The 27,114-nt window shown below is 48.4% G+C and overlaps 1 protein-coding gene across 2 annotated transcripts in view; it reads right to left on the bottom strand.

Annotated features, from left to right (window-relative positions):
* DAP (death associated protein) overlaps positions 1-26,460 on the bottom strand; it is a 67,054-nt gene extending 40,594 nt beyond the window's left edge. Inside the window, exons 1-2 of one of the 2 annotated variants that reach the window (XM_055554631.1) lie at positions 26,215-26,460; positions 11,046-11,142 (exon numbers count right to left, since the gene is read on the bottom strand). In XM_055554631.1, coding sequence (XP_055410606.1) covers positions 11,046-11,142; positions 26,215-26,269 — 152 coding nt within the window. In that variant the 5' untranslated portion in view covers positions 26,270-26,460. The remainder of the gene's footprint in view (positions 1-11,045; positions 11,143-26,214) is intronic. The other variant, XM_055554632.1, reaches the window with a different exon arrangement.
* Between the last annotated feature and the right edge of the window lie 654 nt (positions 26,461-27,114).

Genomic DNA, 27,114 nt, shown 5'->3' with positions numbered 1-27,114 from the left:
TTACATTTATCCTCTATCTAAAAAACCTCAAACACAATGAACTAAGCATCAGCGCTGTTTACTCACAGGGACCATTTTGCCCGTCTGCGGCTGACTGTCCCCCACCCGGCCTCCTGGTCCTTGGGGCTCCGGATGGAGCAGCAGGGTCACCACCCGCAGGGCCCGGTGCCCCTTCATTGGCTTCCTGTGTCTGACAACATACGCATGACACTGTCTGGTTAGTGGGCTAAGTAAATTCTCTAGTTCTACCTTTGATACATTTCAAGAACCTAGAACTGTGCTCAAATATACAATGAATGAATTTAAACTAACTGTGACAAGATGAGGGGGTTTCCCAGGTGGTGCTAGTGGTAAAGAACCCGCCCGCCAATGCAGGAGACGTAAGAGACTTGGGTTCGATCCCTGGGTCGGGAAGATCCCCTAGAGGAGAGCACGGCAACCCACTCCAGTATTCTTGCCTGGAGAAAACCATGGACAAAGAAGCCTGGCAGGCTACAGTCCATGGGGTCACAAAGAGTAGGACACGACTGAGCGACTTAGCACACACATGACAAAATGAACATGTGGCTTCAAAAATTACTGCAAAAAGAGCCCTCCAGAGGCTGAGGTTACCACCAAGATAAGCACAATAAAAAAAGAGACGAGCTCAAGCTTCTTGTCCTGGTACAAGTATTTCACGAACCACATTACAAACACTGAAGATCTAATTAGACTTGACAGGAAGCCACCCTTTCCCACAAAACCTGAAGTCACCAGGAAGGACATTAGAAATTCAGATTTACATCCTGAATCATTAATGAGAAACACTACCTCAAGGGTATTTGGACCTTGAGATATGAGCTAATGACAATAAAAAGTCATAATGGTTGGCAGGACATTTAAAACATTGCTTATTTCACCTTGATCTCATACATTAATATTCATTTTGTATACATTTTACAATGTATATAACTAGCAAAATATGCAGAGCATAATTTAAAAATGAATATACAAATATGGGGGGAGCAGGCAAACAGCAATTTTTAAATTGATGGGGGGACTTCCCCAGTGGCTAAGACTCCGAGCTGTTAATGCAGGGGGCCCGGGTTCGATCACTGGCCAGGGAATTAGATCCCACATGCCACAACTAAAGATTCCACATGTTACAACTAAAAGACTTTGCATACCTCAGTGAAAATCAAAGATCCCGCGTGCCGCAACTAAGACCCAGTGCAACCAAGGAAATAAGTAAATAAGTAAAATAAATACTTTTTAAAAAATTAAAAAAATAAATTTGGGGGGTGCACAGTCACTTCCCTGATACAGGGCACCCACCAGGATGGGAGGGGCAGACTGCTGCTGTGCTCCGCCCGGGCAACTGTACATGCTCGCACAGAAGCAGGAGCCGTTCGCCGTGTGGGCCTCACAGCTGCTGAATGATTGTGCTGCTGTTGCTGTGGGATGTCACGGAAGCTGGGCACTGCCAACTGGTGCCTCGTGCCATGAGGTGCTGAAGCTTGTTAATAGTCGAAGTGTGTGTCCCTCTGCTCCCCCTGCTTCTTATGTTAGAGTCCTAACCTCCAGTAGCTCAGCATGTGGCCTTATTTGAAAATAAACTTGTTGCATAGTTAGTGGAAGCAGTGACAGATTTTACTTTCTTGAACGCCAAAAATCACTGCAGATGGTGACTGCAGCCATGAAACTAAAAGACGCTTGCTCCTTGGAAGTAAAGCTATGACAAACCCAGACAGCATATTAAAAAGCAGAGACATAACTTTGCAGACAAAGGTCCAACTAGTCAAAGCTATGATTTTCCAGGAGTCATGCACAGATGTGAGTTGGACCATAAAGAAGTCTGAGTGCTGAAGGACTGATGTTTTTGAACTGTGGTATTGGAGAAGACTCTTGAGAGTCCCTGGGACTACAAGGAGATCCAACCAGTCCATCCTAAAGGAAATCAGTCCTGAATAGTCATTGGAAGGACTGATGTTGAAGCTGAAGCTCCAATACTTTGGCCACCTGATTCGAAGAACCGACTCATTGGAAAAGACCCTGATGCTGGGAAAGATTGAGGGCAAAAGGAGATGGGGGTGGCAGAGGATGAGATATTTAGATGGTATCACTGACTCAATGGACATGAATTTGAGCAGACTCTGGGTGATGGTGGAGGACAGAGGAGCCCAGTGTGCTGCAGTCCATGGGGTCACATAGAGTTGGACACAACTTAGCAACTAAACAACAAGAATTAGTTAAGATGAGGTCATTAGGGTGGGCCCTGATGCAATATGACTGGCATCCTTATGAACAAGGGAAACAGGCCCCAGACACACACAGTGAGACAGCTGTGTGAACACTAGAGTTCTCCTGCCTCAGCCCAGGAACCAGGACGGGGCCTGAAACAGATCCTCCCCTACTGCTTTCCGAGAGGGCACGGGTCTGCTAACACCTTGATCTCAAATGTCTCGGCCCCCAGGACTGTGAGACAATCCTGGGTCTGTAGCACTTTATTCTGGAAGACCTAAGGAAATGAATTCACTGCTTCTTTGAGGGGAGGCAGGCTGCCTGGTGAGAAGGTCCTACTATAACCCAGGTGGAAATGCCAGCAGGTGTACCTGAGCCTTTGCAGAGTGATGGGGACAGGAGGGCTGCCTTGAGGAGGGGCTGCAGACTCAGTGATGCAGACAGATGCTCCCTACCCCTTGGCAGGTTCTCCCGCGCTACCCGCTGACCCGGGCTGCCATGTGGGGACCCAGGCACCTGCATGAGCTCTGTTAACCTTCTGCAGCCCAAGCAGCTCCAGGCAAAACAATGACTTTCACAGCTCGATGGCCAGCATACAAATTGTACCACTTCATCCATGCCCAGGTGGCCTACAGACACGGAACCACTGACCATTGAGACTCCCGGGCAAACCTGACAGAGCTGCCCAACAGCAACGAGACTCTCCCCGTGTGCCCCACCAAGACAGACAGGACCGTCCATCGCTATTTCCTGCTGCCATGACAACGTGCCTCATGTGCGTTCTATTTGGAGGATCTTGCTGTACCTTCAAGAAGGCTCTTCCCTGGAGGTGGCATCTCAGTCCACAAGCAGTTGATAACCCGTTACCCCATCATAAGGACATCCCCTGTTATTCAACACCCCACCTCATCAAGACTCTTCCTGTGGCTGAGGGCAGGGGTTGGCTGCCACGTCATGGGTCCTGCCTGCTAACCGGGGCACCCAAACAGCACAGGAGTGGATGGCTGGCACTCAGCACTCCTAGTCCACTGGCAACTCCACACATCATGGGGAAAGGGTTACAATGTTTCTAAAAGATAGCTGATGACTAGCCTGGATATAAAAGATGATCCTATTGCAAAGTAAGGATGATGCTGAAATTGGCTCACAAGCCTCATTCAAGTTCAAACATGAAGATAATGGCTTAAAGATAAAAATTCTCAGGCGTATAGGGTGTACTATCTCTTAACCTCAATGTTTTCAATTTTCCATTTTTTACTTAAGAATTAACTTTAACTGAAAGAACCATTAATAATGGCCACAGATTATCATTTGGCATCTACTAGAGATTGATTCGTTCCCCACCCCCAACTATGGGAAGCTCTTACCCTCAGGACCTCAGAATTTAACCTTTTATGGAAACAGGGTCTCACAGAAGTAAATGAGTTCAAATGAAGCTTTTAGGGTGGGTCCTAATCGAATATGAGTGGGGCTTTGCAGGAGGCGCCAGTGGTAAAGAACCCCCCTGCCAATGCAGGAGACAGAAGAGATGTGGGTTCAGTCCCTGGGTCGGGAAGATCTTCTGGAGGAGGAAATGGCAACCCACTCTAGTATTCTTGCCTGGAGAATCCCATGGACAGAGGAGGTTGGCAGCTACCGTCCATAGGGTGCAAAGAGTTGGAAACAACTGAAGCAACTTAGCATGCATGCATGATGTCCTTACAAAACGGGAAAGAATCACACACAGAGGGAAGGTGAGACGACACAGGGAGAGGGCCACGTGAAGACAGAGATCAAGGTGATGTATCTAGGACTCCCCTGGTGGTCCCGTGGTTAAGACTCTGAGCTCCCAGTTCAGGAGGTTCATTCTCTGTTTGGGGAACCAAGAGCCTGAGTACTGCACAGCATAGACAAAAAAAAGTGATGTATCTATAAGCCAAAGATGGCCAGCAAAGGAACCAACCCTGAGGAAACCTGGATCTTGGAGTTCCAGCTTCCAGATCTGTGAGACAATACAGCTATTTTAAGCCGCCCAGTTTGTGGCATTTGTTACAGCAGCCCCATGGTAACTCAGCCTACATCTAGTGACAACTGTTTCAGGCTGGAGTTATCAGTGACGGTGAAGAACAACAGGTGAAAGCTTGTTGTGAAACAAATACAGCACTTTCACAGTCATTCACAGAACACATAGCAGCAACAAGGAGCGTCATGGATATGCAGGTTCCATCTGAGGTCCAACGGGATGACTCTCTGCTCCCCCTACCTTTTTAAAAAAACTTTTAATTTTGTATTGGGGTATAGCTGAAGAATCGATGCTTTTGAACTGTGGTGTTGGAGAAGACCCTTGAGAGTTCCTTGGACTGCAAGGAGATCAAATCCTAAAGGAAATCAGTCCTGAATATTCATTGGAAGGGCTGATGCTGAAGTTTCAATACTTTGGCCATTTGATGCAAAGAGCTAACTCCTTGGAAAAGACCCTGATGCTGGGAAAGATTGAAGGCAGGAGGAGAAGGGGACAACCAAGGATGAGATGGTTGGATGGCATCACCCACTTGATGGATTTGAGTTTGAGTAAGCTCCAGGAGTTGGTGATGGACAGGGAAGCCTGGTGTGCTGTAGTCCATGGGGTCACAAAGAGGTGGACAGGACTGAGTGAATGAACTGAACTGACAGCCAATTAACAAAGAAAGTTGTGATAGTTTTAGCTGAAGAGCGAAGGGATTCAGCCATAATATACATGTGTCTACTCTCCCCACAAACTTCCCTCCCCTCCCATCCAGGCTGCCACATAACACTGAGCAACTCTCTGCCTTCTTATTTCAGGTCTTCTACTGTAAATGAGTGTCTTCTACTGTAATTTCGTGGTCTCCATGTAAATTTCTTGCTCAGCAATTAATAATTATATTGGGGGAAACAGACTGTGCAAATAGCCCATTTCTCCTTGAGTTTTTGCCCTCTGATTGTAGCATCCCTCAGAGTATCCTGCCGACAATTACTGTGGTGTTTGCCTATTGGTGATATTCTAGTTTACACATTTATTCATTGGAATTCTTCCATAAAGAAGAGCTGCCCCTTCTCATCTATGTATTCAATTATTTATATCAGTATGGACTCATGGATATCTATTTTACTCTAGGGGTTATAATCCAATACTATCATTATTTAAGTTATCACGAATTATTCCAGCTTTGCCATTAGGTGCGCCTTCTGGTTGGTTTCTGTGTCGTTCTGACACGTCCCCATCCTTCTGGGAACACTTCCTTGTGTTATGGCACTACAAGCTGTGCCAGGCTCATCTGGTGCTTTTCCAGCCCTGGTTCTGGAATGAACCACTTCTCCAAAATACCCTCGGAGAGGGCGATGGCACCCCACTCTGGTACTCTTGCCTGGAAAATCCCATGGACGGGGAAGCCTGGTGGGCTGCAGTCCATGGGTCGCAAAGAGTCGGACGCAACTGAGTGACTTCTCTTTCACTTTTCACTTTCATGCACTGGAGAAGGAAATGGCAACCCACTCCAGTGTTCTTGCCTGGAGAATCCCAGGGACAGGGTAGCTTGGTGGGCTGCCGTCTATGGGGTCACACAGAGTCGGATACGACTGAAGCGACTTAGCAGCAGCAGCAGCCAAAATACCCTTGACTGGGGAATGGTGTTTAGAAACCAAGATCCTGGCCCTAGGGGGTGCTCATGGCTATGTGGTGACAGTTCTTTAATGTCCTGTCAGTGAACACAGCTCGGATGTATGTATCTCTTCCATGTATGTTTATTTACATATGTATGTTCCCATCTATACCTACTGTCCATCCATCCATCCATCTATTCATCCAGTTAAGCTATGAGTTCATACTGAAGTAATGTGTTAGTCTCTCAGTCCTGTCCAACTCTTTGTGACCCTATGGCCTGTAGCCCTCCAGGCTCCTCTGTCCATGGGATTCTCTAGGCAAGAATACTGGTCTGTCCATGGGATTCTCCAAGCAAGAATACTGGAGTGGTTAGCCATTACCTTCTCCAGGGGATCTTCCTGACCCAGGGATGGAACCTGTGTCTCTTACATTGCAGGCAGATTCTTTACCATCTGGACCACCAGGGAAGCCTGAGTTCATACTAATACCTCTAATTCTAATTAAATATTACAGTTATCTTAGTCTTCCCCTTTTTCTGACCATGAGAAACTTGACTCTTCATCAGTCACAACATATTTATTTTGTTCAACTTGGTGCACACATAAAGCAATTTCAGAATCACTAACCCAAACTCCTGTATGAAACATTGACTAATTGGAGTGTAGCATTTATGCATTTCTTTTTTTTTGTCTTTAGCCTTATAGTATCCAGTCAAAATAATGTTTCCTGAAGTTACTTAGGTTAGGTCATTTTTCCACTGTACTCCTTGCAGTCGATAACACTAAGCATTTGTGTTACACTTAGGGCCATCTGTTACTGTGTGTATTCCATCTTGGGTATTTCCCACATCCTGGAAGATTGGAATTGTTTGCTTATTTTGATGGGGGAGGTATGTGAACATGAAACAGCATCACAGCCCTAAGTCAGTCCTGTACAAACTGTGGAGCTCAGGAAAGGCTGTTCCCTCCTGACCCTTAACACCCCTTTCCCCTACCTCACTCCTTCTACCCCTTTCCAATCCACCCCTAGTCCACACCTAACCCTTCCACTTCTACTTTACTCCTCCTGCCGTCTACCTTTTAAAATACTTTCTACCCAGCTCGATTCATGCTCGGGCCTCAGCGCGTGCTCGCCACTACACTGTATGTTAGTGGGTGCTAATGACCCCTGAAGTCCATTCTATGTCTGCAGTTTCTCCGTTACGTAATGAAACTGGACATTTTGACTTAATATGCTCAGCAGACAGATTTGAGAAAAAAATCACAGCTTTCCTTGATTGGGTCAGTTCTGAGATCAAGTCTTGCACCCACTCAGGAAAGTATGAGCTCACAACAATGAAACCTCTTACTCGTCTTGGATACAAAGGGCCGCAGGTAACTAGAATTCAGCCTGATGGGAATGTTTGGAAAACATTTTCAAATTTCTGCTACATTATTATCTTTTTAATAGCATTTTAAAACAATTTGGTGGTATAAGGAATTATCTTTTTAATATCTGAAAAATGATAGGACTAAGGGGACAAAGGGTAACATAAAGATTTGCAAAAGAAAAGTACAAGTACGAGGGCTTTGAGGTTTTTTTGGGTCATACAACAACCTCTTTAATGCTCCAGTTGTTCATTTTCTCTGCAATCAGTATTTGATTTTCTGATTGGGAAAGGAAGCCACCAGAGATGAGTCAGTAAACGCAAAGCCAGCTTTAAATATCTAGGAAGGAAAGCAGAGAGTTTTGCAAACGCGGATCCAAGGAGGAAACTGGCATCTGAGATTATGCATTTATTTTCATATCTGGAGAACGCTTGGCTCAAAACATGATAAAATAGAAAACTTTAGGATGAGGGTAATGTGAATTTTGAAGTCACGTGCCATGACATTTCCAAAAGAAATTAATATAAAACATTACATGTGTGACTAATTTCTGGAAATAACTATGGCCTTTCCATATGTAAAGGAAAACCAGCCCAGTGTCCCAAAAGCTTGTTACGAGCTGTAATTAGGCCATCTACTTTGGTGAGGTTGCATGGGTGGGACTGTGGGCTTGAGGAATATGGGAAAGGTTGTGGGCAACCCCAGAATCAGTGTTTATTTTATAGAGGGATCTAGGACTTCCCTGGTGGCTCAGATGGTAAAGAATCCACCTGCAATACAGGAGACAGCAATGACCAAGCTACTAATACTTTCTTCATTTTTCTGGATTTACAGCCTATATTGATCCCCCAAATATTCTGTCAGTTCAGGGGGTTTCTGTACCCTATTAGGGACATGGGACTTCCCTGGTGGCTCAGACGGTAAAGCGTCTGTCTATGATGCGGGAGACCCGGGTTCGATCCCTGGGTTGGGAAGATCTCTTGGAGAAGGAAATGGCAATCCACTCCAGTACTATTGCCTGGAAAATCCCATGACAGAGGAGCCTGGTAGGCTACAGTCCATGGGGTCGCAAAGAGTTGGACATGACTGAGCGACTTCACGATGACATGAGGGACATGGGATTCCAAGTCAAGACAGAGTTAGGGCTGAATCCTGGCCTTATCTGAACCACTGACTGGGTCAGATAAGCTCACTGAGCCTTGTTTCTTCATCTGTGTAATGGGCAGCTTTTAGGTGGTGTGAACATTAAACCCAATGGGAAGCACTTACTAAGTGCTCAGCACAAAACAGACACTCAGTTGGTACACATAGTCCAGGGGCTAAGAGTAGGGGCTCTGAACCCAGCTTCCAGTCTGGGATGCTGGCTCTGCCCCTTACTCGCTGTGTGACTTTGCAAAAGTCACTTAATCTCTCTGAGTGATTGAAGTGGGAGTAGTAATCCAGAATGGGGATAATAATGAAAAGCCAACTCCCAAAGGGGGATGAGAATAGAGTAGTTGCAAGGATCAAATGAATCAACATGGGCAGAGCCCCCGTTAGAACTGGGCTAGGTTCACTGCACTCTGTAATACCATCAGTGATCGCTATTAACTATAATTATTCAATCAGCCCACTAGAAAAACAGAGGCTGCGTGGTGGTGGAAGTGGACTGTTACACAGAATACCAGGTCTGGTGCGGGAGTTTGGAAGTTGTATTGGCAACATATGCCGAGAGCTGCAGCGTCTACAGAGGCTTCCTCGCCTCTGTCAACGGTGTGTGGGGGGTTTAACCCACAGCAGTGAGGAAAGAAGCTGTTGCCCAGAGGACAAGAGCCATCAGCTGGACCAGGAACACGGCGCAACAGTGTGACTGCAGGGAACAAACATACTCTGGCTCATGCGCAAACCCCGCCCTGCAGTCAGCCCGATTCAAAAGTACCTGGTTCCAGAGCAAACCAGCCTTCACGGTAGGTAAGAGACTAAAACCTAGGGTGCTGAGCATCCCCCTCCTTTCTCTTGCAATCATTTACCCTCTGGAATGTTAATTCACATTGTGCATCTTCCATAAATGCTGTATTTCATCTCATGAGAAAAAAAAATCAATAGAAAATGAATGGGCTGTTCTGTCGTTATTTCTAAACACGCTAAGAAATGATCAGCTGTCACCGTATTGACACTGTGTTACACACGGAAGTAGCTATTTGTCCCTTATTCCACTTAAACATGCAGAAAAGCATATTTCATTAATTTCCCAGGTTTTTTTTTCCCTCCCAGATACAGCTCTCTGTCTCATCCTCTCTCTTCCTTCTTAAGGAACCCGTGGATTTGAAGGGAAATGACATTCCAGTTTTCTAGTGGAAGAATGCTACAGGTCACATGTTTTTATCCTCGGTTCCAAGTCCAGGAATGTTCTCAACACCTAACGTTCTAACTCTTTTATGCAGGCAAAACTTACCCTGAACTGGTCCAAGTCTGTAAATCTTTAAAGTGCATCTCAGCTGGTATGAACATCATACACAGATTCCAACAGGCTGCTCGAGACCCCACAACGGGTACTGTATGAAATGCATATGGTCTTATTCTGCTAAAACCTGCTTCCTCTCCCAAAACATTAGAATTTCTGAATTCTGATATAAATTAGGCCCCACGGTTTTCAGATACAGGACCATAGACCTGTAGGAGAATTCGTGATGTGGTTATGTTCCAAACACAAATCTGTGAAAATAGTCAGTGGAAAGAAAATTCGAGACTTTTCTTTAAACCACCTTCTTCTTTTAAAAAACCAGAACTTGAGCTGACTTTCCTGGTGCTGATATCTCATGATTTAAAATGGGCAATAATCACTCAGAAACTTCTCCCCAAATTTTGTTCTCCCCTCCAGGGACCGCCCTAAGTGACACTCAATGTTTTCCCGAAAATACCCAATGGCACAGCATATACATAAGCAGATATGTGGGGTCACCAAACCCATGCACGTCCTTCTCGGAGGGTGCCTGCTGTCAGGAGCTATTCTTTTGGAAGCCTGGCCTGCTTGGAACCCTGGGCTTGGGGTTCATTCCTACTCAGTGTGGCAAGCACTGGCCTCTGTGGACTTCAGTCTCCCATGTGTAACCTGGGGAGCATTCCACCTGCTATTTAGGACTTTTGGAATGAAATGCACAAATATGGGCTGGCTGCTTTCCACACTTCCTTTTCCTCTGGCTGAGACGTGGCTGGAGACAAGTTACATGGTGCAAAGCTTAGTGTTCACTTCCCTTTCTGGGGACACACTCAGACAGGTGGGGACTGGTGGCGCGTGGCTGTGTGTTACAGGTGGAAGGAGATGGGCTTGTAACAAGGTCTTTGGACCAAACTTGACATCAGAACCTGCAAGGAAAGCAGGTGTAAACAGAGATGGTGGTGTTGCAGGAAGGTGAGCTGTTGGGGACCCAGGGATCTGGGGGCAAAGACATCATTTAAGGGTACTCGGTTACTTATCAGGGTGTGGCCTCAATGATTCAAGGTTTGGCTGAAACTGGCAAAGCTCTAACGCTTGTGAACACTATTTAAATCAGTGGTTCTCTGCCCTGACAGCCCAGAGACTCAACCAGAACAGCATTTTCTAAGGTCTGTGGGTGATTTCAATGTGGTGGTGGAGGGCTTCTGCCCAAAGACGGATGAATCCACTTAGATTTATTCGGGGCAAGGGAAGAAGGCATGCTCTAGCTGTCCTGTTTCTCCTCTGTCTGGGGGACAGAACCCCCTCCTCACTGAGCAGGAGAGGAAAAGCTCACAGCACAGGGCCCCAGGAGCCCAGGGTTTATCGGAAGCAAGCAGCAGAGAACAAACGTTAATGTTTAACCGAATAAGGGTGACTTGTGAATCCAGAACTTTCCTACCTGGGGCTTTCCCACTCCTGGTCATCCTTGTCCTTCTCTTCTTTGGTGTCTCCAGAATGCGGGTGTTTCTGCACAATTCGCATCCCACCAGCTTTCACTGAAATGAAGACGAAGGTGTGTGATCAGTGTGGACATGCAACCACCAGATGGCAGGGGAGCTACTCAAAGGTGTGTGGCTGTCCGGTGGCCCCAAGTCCAGGCCAGCTGGCAGTGACAGCTATTAATCATGGAGAAAAGTGCTATTATTGCAGTTCTTGAGTCACTAAGTCACAGCTGACTCTTTGCAGTTCCGTGGACTGTAGCTTGCCAGGCTCTTCTGTCCATGGGGTTGTCCAGGCAAGAATACTGGAGTGGGTTGCCATTTCCTTCTCCAGGGGATCCTCCCAACCCAGGGACTGAACCTGTGTTGAAGCCCCAGTACTGCTGTGGGAGATTCAGTATGACAGGATGCTCAACATTGTCTCGTGCTCTGGAGCCACTTAGAAACTTTCCAAGGCTCATCTGTGTGTCTGGTCTCCTTTCAAGTTGGTAAGAGCAGTGGTGGTACGAGTACAAACCACGTGGAGAAAGCAGCCGCCGGCTTTTAGGTTTTGTATAGTTTTGTGATGCAGCAGCGGCCACTCCATCCCTGCCTGTGACATTCTCTCAAATGCCGATGGTGCTCTGATGGGGATACAGCCACAGGCGACACGGGACATCGGCCATGTCACAGCACAGAGCCCTCTCTGGTGACAGCCTTTCCCAGACTGTGCTATGAAACCCTGGGGTTGGCAGAAGTTAAGTTCGTTTTTAAAAAACAGCCTTATTGACATATAATTCACATACGATGTGGTCCCCCTAGTTAGAGTGTACAATTCAGCGGTTTTGTGTATATTCAGAGTCACACCACTGTGGCCACAATCATTGTCAAACAGGATCATCACCCTCAACGGAAACCCATCAAGGGTCCCTCTCCAACCCCTCCTCTCCCCTCAGCTCCTAGCAACCAGTCACCTGCACTGGCCTATTCCGGACATCTGACAAATGGATTCGTAAAATACGCCGCCTTTGGTGACAAGATTTTTCTCTTAACATAATGTTTCCAAGGTTTACCCATGTTGTAGCATGTGTCAGTACTTCATTCCTTTTTTCTTGTAAAGATTTTTTTTTTGGATGTGGACCATTTTCAAAGTTTTTATTGAATTTGTTACAATACTATCTTTGTTCTGTCTTGGCCTTTTGACCTCGAGAAATGTGGGATACCAGTTCCCCAACCAGGGATGGAACCCGCACATCCTGAATTTAGAAGATAAAGTCCCAACCGCTGGACTGACAGGGAAGTCCCTTCATTCTTTTTCATGGCTGAATAATACGCCATTGCATGGACAGACCACATTTTAAGATCCACTCATCTGTGCATGGCCATTTGTGCTTTTTCCATTTTGGCTACTGGGAATAAAGCCATTATGAACGACTGTGTATGCACAAGTTTTGTGTGGCCACACAGACTTATACCCTTATTTCCTTGGTACATATGTAGGAGTGGAATAGTTGAGTGACATAGTAATCCCATATTCACTCTCTTGAAAGATCTTCAAATGCTTTCCAAAGCCATGGCACTGTTTTACACTCCAACCAGTGGAGGTTGCAATTTCTCCACATGCTTACCAACACTTGCTATTGCGTTTCTTTGTAAATATAGTTGTTCTAGTAGGTGTGGTATCTTATTACAGTTTTACTTGTATCTCCTTAATAATTAATATGTTAATGCTGTTTTGTAAGAGAAAAAGCAGCAACAAAAATGGAGATTCTAGGATCTAGCAAGTGTGGAAAGAGCTAGGTTGAACAAACTAAGTGGGTTTCCTCAAGACAGATATTCTGCCTTTAGCATGCACTGTAAGCTTTACGTGGGCCCAGAGTGTACAGTCTTCCCCAAGTGTATTTGACCACAGAATGTCCCTCCTTCCCCAGTAATGCTGGTTATCATCCTTTTGGACTCCTGTATTCCACGGGATAAAGTTGGAAATGCTGGCCTTATATCAAAAGCCACTGTCACATAGCAGTTGACAGCGTGTGTTTTAGAGTCAGCAGGTCCCTCCATGTCCTCGCTACATGTTCTCAGAGTAGTCAGCTGCTCAAAGTCTCAATGCTTCATCTCCAGAAAGGGGTTAAGAGCCACGTCCTAAATTGGAGGAGTTTAGATGAGAAGAGAAGCTGTAAGTCCTAACTCCCAAAGTGATGATGTTGGAGGTGGGGCTTTGGAAAGTGCTTAGGTCATCAGGCTTCCCTGGTGGTTCAGATGGTAAAGAATCCACCTTTGTTGCAGGAGACCATTCAATCCCTGAGTTGGGAAGATCCCCTGGAGAAGAGAACAGCTACCCACTCCAGCATTCTTGCCTGGAGAATTCCATGGACAGAGGAGCCTGGCAGGCTACAGTGCATGGGGTCGCAGAGTCAGACATGAGTGAGTGGCTTTCACTTTTTTCCTTCCTTTTCACTTAGGTCATAAGGGTGGAGCCCTCATGAACAGGATTAGCGTGCTCCTAAAGAGACCCCTGAGAGCTACCTCACCCTTTCTGCCAGGGAGGACAGGGAATATAGTTATCTGTGAACCAGGACATCACCAGACATTGAATCTGCTGTTGGCCTGACCCTGGACTTCCAGCCTCCAGAATGTCCATTGTTTATAGCCACCAGTCGATGGTATTCAGTAGTAGCAGCCCAAACAGACTAAGACAGAGGTGCACAGCAGCTTCCCAGCACTTATGGAAAGCAGACTCTGCTAACTGAGCTCACTGTCCAGGGTTCGTATGTGGGGCTCACAGCACTATGCACCCCCCAACCTACCCACACCCCCTCCCCCTCTGCCCCAGGACAGCCACTCCATGTTCTGTCACAGTCCTGCTTCGATCACAAAGTACAGCCAGCTGGTCAGGCCACTTCCTCCAGTGTTTCAAATTAAGCTGTTCTTGCTGTTCAGTTGCTAAGTCTCATCTGACTCTTTGTGATCCCATGGACTACAGCATGCCAGGCTTCCCTGTCCTTCACTATCTCCTGAAGTTTGCTCAAACTCATGTCCATTGAGTTGGTACAGCCAAATTTAAGTTGGACCCTGCTGATGACAGCTCAGGACTGCTTTGTGATGCTGCAAACAGGAAGGAGAATGTGAGACACCTTGAGGCTTATACACTTGAGGTTTATTAGTTTTCAATTTCCCTGGGAGAATTCAGAAAGCTGCTGATGGCTGCAGCATGGCCAGTGGTACCCAGAGGCACTCGCTCAGAGGAAGGTAAAGCAGAGGCATGAGAAATAAAAGACTGCATTTAATGACACGTCTGCTGGCCTAGGTTTGGGATGAGATTCTCCCTGCTGCCACCACCACTTCTTTTCAGTGTGGATATTCCATTTGTTAAGAAAGAAGTATAATCCTGTCCAGTAATTCTCTCAAAAATCTGATTTTATCCTGAAATTTTTTGAAGTAGGAATAATTATCCTGACTGATTTTGATTCCAATCATTTTATCTTTTCATTTCTAGAGCATTTCCCCCCTCGAATTCATCTGGTCTTTATTTAAGAGCATTTTACTTGTTTCCCATGTTTATACATTTTATCATTTTAGGCATACTTGTCTTATGGTTGTATACCTAATTTTTTTAGTTTTAATTTTTGGTTGTGCTGGGTCTTAGTTGCTGCTCACAAGCTTCTCTAGTTGGGGCTGTGCACCTCTCTAGTTGTGGTTCACAAGCTTCTCGAGGAGGTGACTTCTCATGTGGAGTATGGGCTCAGGAGTTGCTCTTCGCAGGCTCCAGAGCTCAGCTCAGAAGTTGTGGGGCACAGGCTCAGTCGCTCCACAGAATGCTGAATCTTCCTGGACCAGGGATCAAACCAGTGACCCCTGCATTGGCAGGTGGGTTCCCATTCACTGTACCACCAGGGAAGTCCTATGTAATTATTTTATCATCAGGAGTCTCACCCCCCACTGTTCGTTTTTCTGAATCTGGCTCATTTAGGGGGAGCGTCTTCAGTGAGCCTGTCTGTGGGGATCCACCGGGGTGGTCTAGGCAGCACCCCTTGGAGAGATGCTATGCATGCTTCTTTCAAACCAAGGCTAAGGGCAGCAGGAAATCCTTTTTACATCTGATTTCTCAGGACAGGAAAGACCAAAGTGTAAATCTGAACAGACTGCCCATGTACAGGCAGATCTGCAGTTACAAATTCTCAAGGAGACTCAGTTCTCCCTCTGGAGGCCAGGCTGAAACACACCAGCTTCCTCATCAACCCACTGTGCTGCTGGACACTTTTCCTGCACCCTCTCTGCATGGGTTTGGCTTCTGAGCACCCAGCTTGTAGCTGGGGTCTTAAATTAAATGAGGCTGTGTGTGTGTTGTGGAGGGGGGAGGTTGCCTAATTGAACATGAGTGAAAGTCGCTTCGGTCATGTCCAACTCTTTTCAACCCCATGGACTGTAGCCTGCCAGTCTCCTCTGTCTGTGGAATTCTCCAGGCCAGAACACTGGAGTGAGTAGCTGTTCCCTCTCCAGGGGATCTTCCCTACCCAGGGATCGAACCCAGGTCTCCTGCACTGCAGGCAGATTCTTTACCATCTGAGCCTCCAGGGAAGCCCAACACGACTGGTGTTCTTATCAGAAGAAGAGGAGACACCAAGTCACTTCCTGCCTCTTGGGGGCCCAAGGCTCAGACTAACCGTTCTCAATTTAGTTTCTTCTTTGGGTGTTGCTCCTAGAGATCACCCTCACTTTGGGCTAAGATTTAAAGAAGAAAAAGAAAACAAAAATACCATTTTCAGGTGGCTTCTCAAGATTTCCAGGGTTATGAAGCCTGCCAAACCTTAAGAAATGGAGACTGAAAATTCTACAATTATGTTTACATTATTCTTTACCCACTCTCTTGAAATGTAAGATTATGAATGCTTTTGTTTGAACAATAAGGCTAGAATTGTCCCATTAAACATTAAAAAAAAAAAAAAAAAGCATTTTCCTGCCCCATTTATCCCACTCCTATCCCATGTCCATAAGAAATGGATCAAAGGTGCTGTTATGAGTTGAACTATGACCTCCCCAAGTTCGTACACTGAAGCCCTGATCTCTGGAACTTTAGACCTGACTGGGTGTGGAGACAGGCCTCTAAAGAGGTGATTAAGGGGACCTCCCTGGTGGCCCAGTGGTTAAGAATCTGCCTTCCAAGGCAAGGGATCTATCTGGGTTTGATCCTGGTTCAGGAACTGAGATCCCACATGCTGCGGGAAAACTAAGCCTAGGCACCTCAACTAGAGAAAGCCTGCATGCTGCAACAAAGACCCAGTGCAGCTAAAAAACAGAGAACTAATCAAGTGAAAAAGAGGCTGTTAGGGTGGCCCTAGGGCTTCCCAGCTGGTGCAGTGGTAAAGAATCCACCTGCCAATACAGGAGACATAAGAGATGCGGGTTTGATCCCTGGGTTGGGAAGATCCCCTGGAGAGGGGAATGGCAACCCACTCCAGTATTCTTGCCTGGAGAATCCCATGAACAGAGGAGCCTGGCGGGCTACAGCCCATGGGGTCATAGAGAGTCGGACACAACTGACTTTATACTCACATACACACAGAGTCACACACTCACACACACACAGGGTGGCCCTAATCTGATAGGACTGGTCTTTTTATCAGAAGAGGAAGAGACACCCGGGACACACGTGCACAGAGGAAAGGCTACATGAGGACACAGAGGGAAGGTGGCCATCTGCAAACCAAGGAGAGAGGCCTCAGGAGAAACTACACCTGTTGGCACCTTGATCTTGGACTCCTGGCCTCCACGACTGTGAGAAAATAAATTTCTGTTGATGGAACCACCCAGTCTGTGCTATTTTGTTATAGCAGCCTGCACAAAGTAATACAGATGCCCATTTAAAAATAATCTCTGAATCATTTCAACTTGGCAGACAAAACACCTTGACACTGTAAGTCCCGGGTGTATTCTATCAACTGGCTAAAAGTAAAAAGGGTGTGCAACTCACTATAAAAGGAACAGATGATGAATGTCAAGGTGATGTTCAAAATAATCAAGTCTTGAGAAGCTCGCAGGGAGCCTGTCCACTCCTCTCTTGAAGTAGGCACACACTCCCAGACCCACACCTCCATTTCAGCACTTCATTTAATCCAGTTTCTAAAAACAATTAACTTCATCAATCTCTCACAGTATGGGTGGTGATTAATGCTGCAATAAAGTGGCAATAATAATAACTCAAGGCTGAGACAGATTCATTTTAACTTGCATGACTGCCAAAAAATATGACAGCATATATTTATCGATTGTTTTATCACTGTCACTAGGACCCTTCATTGGTCAGAAATACAAAGGAAGAGTTACTTCTGCAGAAATCTTTGCAGAATCATTTGCAAATGCAAGTATTTTTCTGAGACAGTAGTAAAAAACAAAACAGACTTTTGTTGTGATGGTTGTTATTCAAATGTGAGCTTCAAATGTGAAGAATAACAAGCTTCCTCTTGGTAGGAGTCCTGGGCAGAAGTTAAGGTTTAGTTATGAATTCTGGGAGCAGATCCCCAGGTTCAAGTGCCAGCTCTACATGTGCATGTGTTTGTGTGTCTGTGTGTCTGGGCAAGCTGCCGGCACTCTGCCTCAGGGTCCCATCCATTCAGTTCAGTTGCTCAGTCGTGTTTGACTCTTTGCAACCCCATGGACTACAGCACACCAGGCTTTCCTGTCCGTCACCAACTCCTGGAGCTTGCTTAAACTCATGTCAATCCAGCTGGTGATGCCATCCAACCATCTCATCCTCTGTCATCCCCTTCTCCTCCTGCCTTCAATCTTTCCCAGCATCAAGGTCTTTTCTAAGGAGTCAGTTCTTCTCATCAGGTGGCCAAAGGATTGGTGTTTCAGTTTCAACATCAGTCCTTCCAATGAATATTCAGGACTGATCTCCTTTAGGATGGACTGGTTGGATCTCCTTGCAGTCCAAGGGACTTTCAAGAGTTTCTCCAACACAACAGTTCAAAAGCATCAATTCTTTGGCGCTCAACTTTCTTTATGGTCCAACTCTCACATCCATACATGACTACTGGAAAAACCATAGTTTTGACTTTGCTGGCAAAGTAATATCTCTGCTTTTTAATATGCTGTCTAGGTTTGTTATTAAGCTAGTTAAGTTTGTTATTAAGGTTGGTTTTAACACTGAGCATCCAGCGCTCAGAGCCCTCTGTGTGTGTGTCCTTGGTGGCTTACCACCTCCTCCCAGTTTCCTCTGTGTGAAGTGGGGGTGGCAGGACCTGAACACCAGATCGTTGAGCGAGCTGTGCACCCTCCATGGTAAGGGACTCCCCGCCCCAGCAGCTGACCACCTCCAGGACTGTCCTCAGCCCATCACCATCTAAGAAAGCTTTTGGAAGAGTTGAGGACCCTGGATAACCCTTCCCACTGGGTGGCCACGTGCCAGGCCCTGTTCTAACCACTGGCCAGTTACCACCCCACCCACCTCACCCTAACCCTGTGGTGCAGACCACACCCCAACCCCAAGCCCAGGAGGAGGGGAAGCCACAGCGAGCAGAGGAAGCTTCTGCCCTCCATAGCCGGTGCCCTTAATCTCACCCTACAGGCCTTTTCCTGCTTGAACATTCCAGGAAACAGGGCATCACTGCTCCTCAGAGAGATGCCTCCGGCCAGGTTCTAGGCCCAACCTGCCCAGGAAGAAAGTGCGTTTGAGGTGGAAAGCTCTCTGTGAAGCAGCTTTTCCTGCCCACAGAGCAAAGCGGGCGGAGGAAACCTCGGCCTTTGTCAGGAGAGGAAGCAACCAAGGACAGTGCGCCCTGGGGAGGGGCAGCCCCCTGAGGTGCAGGGGTGCCTGGCTGTGAAAGGGTCCCCAACAGACGGCTCCATCCCCTTAACAGCAGGCCAGGAAGACCCACAGCTGCAGGCCAGGCAGGGTGAAGAGGAGGGTGTCCCCAGCGGGCTTGAGACGGTAAGAGCGCCCGGAGCCAGGGAGGGGCCAGCCCCGGGGACCAGCAGGGCAGGACCCCCGAGCAGAGGCTTCCCTTTGCTTTTGCTGGGAAGTGCTATTGAAATGTGATTCAAAGGAAAGCAAACCCACCAAAAAGAAGCCAGGAAAGGCTCTGAGAATTGTTCCGGTGAGAACAAAAGGCAAGCAAACCAGAGACGCCCAAAGTGCAGATCAGGGGTGAACCAAATCCTCCCAGGTAGAGCAGCGCTGTGGCCGGAAAGCGAAGTGGGCACGAGACCGGACGGCCCTGGGATGGGGACAGTGGGTGGGGCCAAGGCACAGGGAGGCGGTCATTCTTCGTGAAGAGGAGGGGCCCCACCGGGAGAGGGGTCTCCTTGGCCAGCAAAGAAGCCACGCCCATCCGGGGAGGCTGGCGTCCTGAGTGAGGGGCGCACTGCAAGGAGTGGGAGAAAGAGGGGATGCGGCTCTGAGTTAAGGGGACCCCGGGAGCTCCCCAGCCCCGCGGCCACGTTCAGTCAGTCCCCACAGGGGCTTTCCACAACGGGTGATGCTTGCCTGAAAAAATGAGTCCCCGATAAATTGCTGAACTTGCACCCCTGATGGCTTCCTCTCTGAGAAAACAGAGGATGAAAGAAGGGAAACTGCTATTCTCCACTCAGAGGCGAAAGGTGTTAGGGTGGGAAGGCCCTTAACTGACACGGAGGAACCTCGCTCACTCTCCAGAGGTGGGGTGAGGTTCAGAGACCTCGCGCGTGGGCTGGGACTAGAGAGGCCTTCGGTCTTCCACGCAGTGCGGGCTCCATCCCCCTGAGGCTGTGACCCAGAGGTCAGAGAGCCTGGTCGTTGTTCAGTTGCTCAATCCTATCCGACTCTATGGTGCCATGGACTGCAGCACACCAGGCTCCCTTGTCCTTCACTATCTCCTGGAGTTGACTCAAACTCATGTCCACTGAGTCGGTGATGCCATCCAACCATCTCATCCTTTGATGGCTACTTCAACTCGTGGCCTCCATCAGGGTCTTTCCCAGGAAGTCAGCTCTTCCCATCAGGTGGCCAAAGTATTGGAGCTTCAGCTTCAGTTCTTCCAATGAATATTCAGGGTTGATTTCCTTTAGGATGGACTGGTTGGATCTCCTTGCAGTCCAAGGGACTGGCAAGAGTCTTCTCCAGGGCCACAGTTCAAAAGCATCAATTCTTTGGTGCTCAGCTTGTGTGGTGACGGGGCCAAGACCTGCCAGACAGTGGCTGGTCCAAAGGTGAGGAGTGGGAGAGGCAGACGCAGGGGAAACTCTTGAGTTCAGGGAGGTTGGTTTCAGAAAGCCCAGGGAAGAGCAAGATCCCTGCCTGGAGGTTCTCGGGGACAGGCAGCCCGAGTGTTCACTGACCACGACTCCAGTCTCCCCTGCAGTGAGAGTGGGGCCATTTACCTGGGTCGTGGCCGATTCCAAGGAAAATAGACTGCGGTAAGCAGGGCAATGTCCCCCTCCCCACCAAGCTGGCCACACTCTAGTCCCCCACCTGTGACTATGCTTGGCAAGGGGGAATTAAAGTTGCAGATGGTACTGAGGTTGTTAATCAGCTGACCTCAAAATAAGAAGGCTATTCTAGATTACGTGGCTGGGCAACTGTGTTCACAAGGGGAACCTGAAATGTGAGACAGGGACACAGGAGCATCAGCGTGCCTACTGTGAGGAAGGCTGGACCAACTGTTGCGATACAGGAAGAGGCCGTGCACCCAGGAGCGTGGGGGCGTCTGGAAAGTGGAAGTGGCAGAAACGGGGTTCTCCCCTGGAACCGCCAGATGAACCAGCCCTGCAAATGTCTGTCCAGTGAGACTCATTTTGGACTTCTCACCTCCAGAACTGTAAGACGATAGAGCGGTGCTGTTTTAAACAACAAAGTTTATCGTCCTTTGCTACAGCAGCCACGGGAAACTAACACAGTGACACCTGGCATTTGCAGGTGGCATCTCCAGGCCCCCACACCTCGGCCTGCACTCAGTCCCCTCCGAGGAGTCCACATGCTGGACAGGAGGGGCCTCGCCCTCTGCATTTTTCCCCTGGTTGGAGGGCCTCCTGGGACAGAAGCAAACCTTGACTTGTTCAGCCACTGCGATTTGGACCTGTCTGTTACAACAGTGAATACAACGTAATTCAGCTGATATAACTGTAACTAATACAGGACCTGATACAAAAGTGTATAGTCCCTATACAAACAGAAGAGTCTATGAAGCTGGGAAGGGGAGGCCATTCACAAGACCAAGTAAGAGTGTGCAGGCATCTTCTGAAATGAACAGGACACTCACAGAAATGAGGGGGAGGAGGCATGTGTCAGCCAAAGTCTCAGAGCACAGAGGGGAAATCTTAAACACGTCATACAAGTGCCTGGTCCACCCTAACTGGAAGCTCTTGAAAAAAACAAAAAAATGCCGTGACTAAAAGGGTCTCTCTTTTTACTTGGCATCTCAGGAGCAAAGGCGAGCTTCCCAACTGGCGCTACTGGTAAAAAAAAACCTGCCTGCCATTGCAGGAGATATAAGAGATGTGGGTTCTATCCCTGGGTCGGGAAGATCCCCTGAAGGAAGAAATGGCAATCTACTCCAATATTCTTGCCTAGGAAACTCCATAGACACAGGAGCCTAGCACGTTACAGTCCATGGGGTTGCAAAGAGTCGGACATCGGACATGTCTTAGCGACAGAGCACACTCACACAGGAGCAAAGGCAGACACCTCTGTCCTGTATCTTCAAGCGCTGATCAGTGTGACTGGGTTGAGCACACTGGGGGTCATGATTAGCACACCTTTGATTTCATGGCTAATACAATAAAAACCAAATCAGTCTTGCCTTTCTAGCAACAGAGTGGCCTGGATAATACGAAACCTCCAAAGGGAGGTAATTCAGGGGGAAGTGTCACCCACAACCTTTTAAATGCCCCCTGAATGATCAGCAGACCAGAGAACTGAATTATTTTGAAGTTACTGAAGAAAAACAAAATGGTCTTTTTTCCACTATAATGAATAGAATCGTGTTTGTATTTCCATTTGACTCAGTTCTAGAAGGGACATAAAGTCTACTCTTGAAAGGAAACCACACATAAGATTACTAACACTTCAAGCCATCACGTATTAGATTTATGAGAACTTTCCTGACATATGGTTTGCGTCCCCTGGGGAAATGGGAGGGGACCAGGGCTGGCAAAACGTATGTTATGAAGAGACGTTATTCCCACCACTGCCAGAAACTCACGGAAACCGGCAGGAGTGAGTCACAGTGTGGCCTGTCACCAAGTCCCCCCTTTTGCTGGGGATCAGAGTTCTGCTATTAGATGAAACAGAACCTCACTCACTCGGTTCATCTGTTATTTACAAGAATTCCCAGAAAAGCAGCAATCTCATCTCATTTCTCCACAAATACTTGGTTGCCGAGAGCAGTGGCGAGCTCTCAAATCATGAAGACTTGGCTACTTTTACAGAGGACCCAGCCACCAGCACATCACAGGATGCCAGGCAGTGCCCACCAGCACTCAGTGGGTGGACTCTGTATTTATGCACACAGACCCCTTCCTCCGGGGCTCTTTAGGAGCCTCATTAACCTCACGTCCCGGGAGGAGGGCCTGGTGAAGAATGGAGCCCCTTTGAGAAGGGCTGCTGAGGTTCGGCAGCAGCAGCTGAGGTTCTAGGAGGCAAAGCCCCCCTGCCGCCCAGGGGCGCCACCCTGAAGTCACTGACTTGGGGGTGTTGGCAACACCCCAGAGGGCTTGGCCAGGTTTAAAAACGGCATTGTCCCCTTGATCCCAACTGCAAGGTGACTGTTCATTAGTGCCAAGCACTTAGAACTGACTGGTGAAGGGGAGCAGGCTGCCACCCCCAAAACCTGCCTCTTGGGCAAGTATGATTTTGAGTTGATTAAGAAACAGCACACAAGGAAAAGCTGGATACAGAGAAGTCACCCTTGCTGGGAACTTTTACACTCGTAAGGGAGATCTCCATGTGTAAGTATCTCTTTTTCTCTGTAACAGGAAGAGAAAGATGACTAAGTCACAGGAGAATCCTACTCTGCAACGACCTTCCCCTGGCTTACCAGGCATTTCCTGGCTCCCTCCCACAAGGGGAACCTCCTCTCCAGGGCATGTTTTAGGGCATGTTTTATCATTAGTATTTAAGGTGGGGCTTGGGAGTCACTCATTTTTCTTGAGCATCTCCTATGCATACAGGACTGATATTTGTTATTCAACTGCTTCTTTTTCTTTATTAGTCTGTTCTTTATCATAAGGGGGATCTCAGCCAGAAACCTAGAAGAATAAAGGCAAAGTGATTTTTCTCCCCATACCCCACACCCTAAGCATGCACACATACTAAGTTAGTCATGTCCGACTCTTTGCACCCCTCTGGGCCATAGCTTGTCAGGCTCCTCCATCCATGGGATTCTCCAGGCAAGAGTACAGGAGTGGGTTGCCATACCCTCCTCCAGGGGATCTTCTCGACCCAGGGATGGAACCTGCATCTCTTACGTCTCCTTCACTAGTAGGCGGGTTCTTTACCATTAGTGCCACCCGGGAAGCACCCCACGCCCTGTAACACTCGGCAAATATGAGTTACGATTTCCATGATGATGCTGCTGCCTAAGCTGGCTGAGAGTCCCGCCTGCACCACCAGGACACGCTGGAGACAGCTCAGCAGTGGAGGGAAGGTGTGGGCCTCGCGTGCCAGGGAGGAAGTGAGAGGCAGTAAGAGGATCTGGAGAAACTCACAAGCTATTTCTTAGGTATCACAGAACCAGGCCCTGCTCATCAACGGGACCCAGCCCAGAAGCAAGGGGCACAGGCAGACAGGTAGAAGTTGTGGAGTGCAGAGAAGCATACCTGGTTCAGAGAACAATAATGAGAAAACACAAAAGAACGTGAAGAGAGTCACGGAGGAGAATTTTATTGTTTTCGATTGCAGACTTAGGCACAAGATTTTATCATCCAACTTAAGCACTTAATGAAAGTGTTCCCAACGTTTCAAGGCTGTTATTTTGACTTAGGAACTGGGTTCTGGGCTATCCGTGATGATTACCCTTTATTATAGTAGATGCTTTTTTTTCTTTTAACATCTACTCTGCAGAACTGTCTGTTCTCTGGTCATGCTGGAGTAAACAAGACCACCCAGACCTTTCTACCAGAAAAGGCTTCCACGCAGAGATCTCTGTGCGGTACTAACTGAGAGGCAAGACACTGCAACCAATGAAAGGTTTCTTTCTAACCTGCACCCCTGGGCCAGGATGCCAGGCCCTTCCCCCAGCTCTGGCCAAGTGTGACCACCCTTGCGAAAGCCAAGATGACAGTGACGGCTTCCTTAGTGGCTCCTGCTGGACTGGGGTCTCAAAGCCTTAAGAGTCACTGACCTGAAGTCACTGGAGGAGTTTACCTGAGGCATTGACTGTCCCTGGGCTCCAATCCTATAGACGGTGACATCAAGCACAGACAGGCAGCTCTGCCCTGCTACCTCCTCAGCGACCATCTGGCACAAACCTCCCATTTCACGGATTAGGAAAACCGAGCCCTAGAGAAGTGACCAGCCTCAGACTCAGAACTCAAGTTCACCGCTATGCCAGCACAAATACATTGGCTCCCTTCTCCTTGGACATAAATAAGATACTTAATTCGTGATTCACACAGCCTAGCTGTTTACAATTCAGAGAAAACTCAGAGTCCTTCATGAAAATTTCTCCCAGGGAGTTAATAGCAACAGTTTATTCCTCCGATCTTCAAGATCTCCATATGGCTGTCTCTGTATGCAGTTACTGCCACTTTGCTTTGGTATCATCCCAACACGGACATTCTACAGCTACTCACTCCTTGGGGACAGGGGAGCCCCAGGCAGACTGCGGCGGCATGGCTGAGGGTCACCAGTGTAAACGAAGGTGTTCCCTCCTGCCTGGCTGCCCAGGTCATCAGGCAGCTGGGCATGAACCCGCAGTGGTAGGACTTATAGGCCAGAGTTAACATGAAAGGAAACGCTTTGAAGTTCTTTTTTAACTTAAAACGAATTCAACACAGAGGCCCCCAAAGTCTATTTTCCATTACAGTGGAACTATTTTCTAAAATCCCATGCCTCTCACACCCGCCCCTCCCTCCCCCCATCCACGCCATGCATCGGTTAGCCATTTTTCTTTTCTGGTGCCTGTCTTGCTGTTGAGAGCTTGTTTCACTAATGAAAAGTATGACCTACGCTGGAATGCAACATATGTTAAGGAACTGCTTTATTCACCGTGGAGACAAAGAATTAGTGCCCTATGGTGGGGGCGGCAGGCAGAAATTGGGGAAATCTTTCCTTCAACAAGAAGATGGCATAAATGTTCCACAGAAAGCAGCCATGTTTGGCTCAGGCCTCTGTTACTAGCAGACTGAATTGATCCTCTTCACTGACGTGTGGAATGGAGACCCTAAAAACCCCACACGCCGAAGCCACTGGGAGTCAGTCACCTCTGATTCCCTCAGTGCCCTTCCATATGGATTGATGGTCATTTCAAAGGAGAGGTGAAAAAAGCAATCGACCGGTTTGGGCAGATTCGAAAGAGCAAACAGGAACTGTGCTCAAAAGGGGGAGGAGACGATATGAAAATAAACGCTGCTCAGAGTCTCATTTTGGAAGAAAAAGACTCCAGCATTTAACTTTCTTGTCGCAGAAGTTTAGGATGTACAGAAACAAAAAGCAAAACAAAACAAAACAAAAAAAACAAAACCACTTTTGAGGAAAAGCAGAATGAGAAAGAAACTGGAGGGCGGAAAAAAGTCATATTGAGTGGTTAACGAGAGAAAAAAAAAGATTTCCACTCCTTTGGTTCTTTTTTGTAATGCTGTCAGCTTACAATTAATCATCGCCAAGACGCTGAGAACTCTGTGATTTGTCATTGTTTCGGCTCCTCGTTTTCCTTTGTAAAGCATCTGTGCATTTTAAGGAAGCATTCACCGCACAAACTTTTGGGGACACATTGTTCGGCTGGGCTTCTTTCAAGTCAGTCTAATCTGCACGCAACTCCCACGGACTTGCGATGTTTTCGCGTAAAGACAACAGGTGTCGCCCGCGCGGGGCTGAGTCTACCTCAGACCGCACGAGCGGACCGGCGGGCCGCCGCCTCCCCGCCCGGCGCCCCGCGTGCCCCGCGCCCCATGCCCGCGGGTTCGAGCCCGCCCTCCGGACCCGCGAGAGGAGAGAAAGTGGGAATGCGTCCGTACCGGCGGGCGGATGTCCAGCTTTCGTCTCCAGCTTCCCCTCGGGAGGCGAAGACATGGTGCGAAGCCGGTTTCGGACGGACCTAGGCGGCGGCGGGCTCGGGCGGCCAGGAGGGAAGCGCGCCGACAGCGAGAAGCGCGCGCGTTGCGCTCCGGGGTCGCGCACAGGCTCGCTGATCGCGGCCGCCGGGAGGGGGCGCGGCCGGCGCGCGCCGACGTGGCACGGTCCCGCCCACTCGCGGCTGCGCAGTGGCGCCACCGCGCTCTCCCAGCCCAGCCCCGCCCCGCCGGCCCCCGCGCGCGCCCCGTAGACTGAGCATGCGCAGTCCTTAGCGCCACGTAGGACGCCAAGACTTGAAGCTGAAGAGGAAGAAGGGGGCTCGGGGAGGGCTGGGCGTCGGTATACGCTGGCGATGTTGGCTAGGCAGGAGCGGGAGACTGGGTGAGCGTAGTCCAGCGGGAGGGTGTCACCCACGTGGGCGGTGGTCCGCCAACCCGCCAGAAGGACTGTGACCGTGGTGGGGAAGCTGAGCCTCCAGAGCTCGGCGCCCAGGCTGGTGGTGCGTGTCGTCGTCGGGGAACCAGCCGGTCTGCCACGTCGTCCAGCTCACATCTGGAGCCGCAGTTAGGAAATGAGACAACAGCGGGGACCGACCAGGGGCACGAGAATAGCCCGGATTTATTGAAGTTCAGTTCAGTCACTCAGCCGTGTCCAACTCCTTGCGACCCCATGGACTGCAGCATGCCAGGCCTCCCTGTCCATCACCAACTCCCAGAGTTTACTCAAATTCATGTCCATTGAGTCGGTGATGCCGTCCAACCACCTCATCCTCTCTCGTCCCCTTCTCCTGCCTTCAATCTTTCCCAGTATCAGGGTCTTTTCAAATGAGTCAGTTCTTCCCA

This window comes from Bubalus kerabau, chromosome 18 (assembly GCF_029407905.1).
Source record: "Bubalus kerabau isolate K-KA32 ecotype Philippines breed swamp buffalo chromosome 18, PCC_UOA_SB_1v2, whole genome shotgun sequence".
NCBI lineage: Eukaryota > Metazoa > Chordata > Mammalia > Artiodactyla > Bovidae > Bubalus > Bubalus kerabau.
This window is presented reverse-complemented; position numbering and strand designations above follow the sequence as displayed.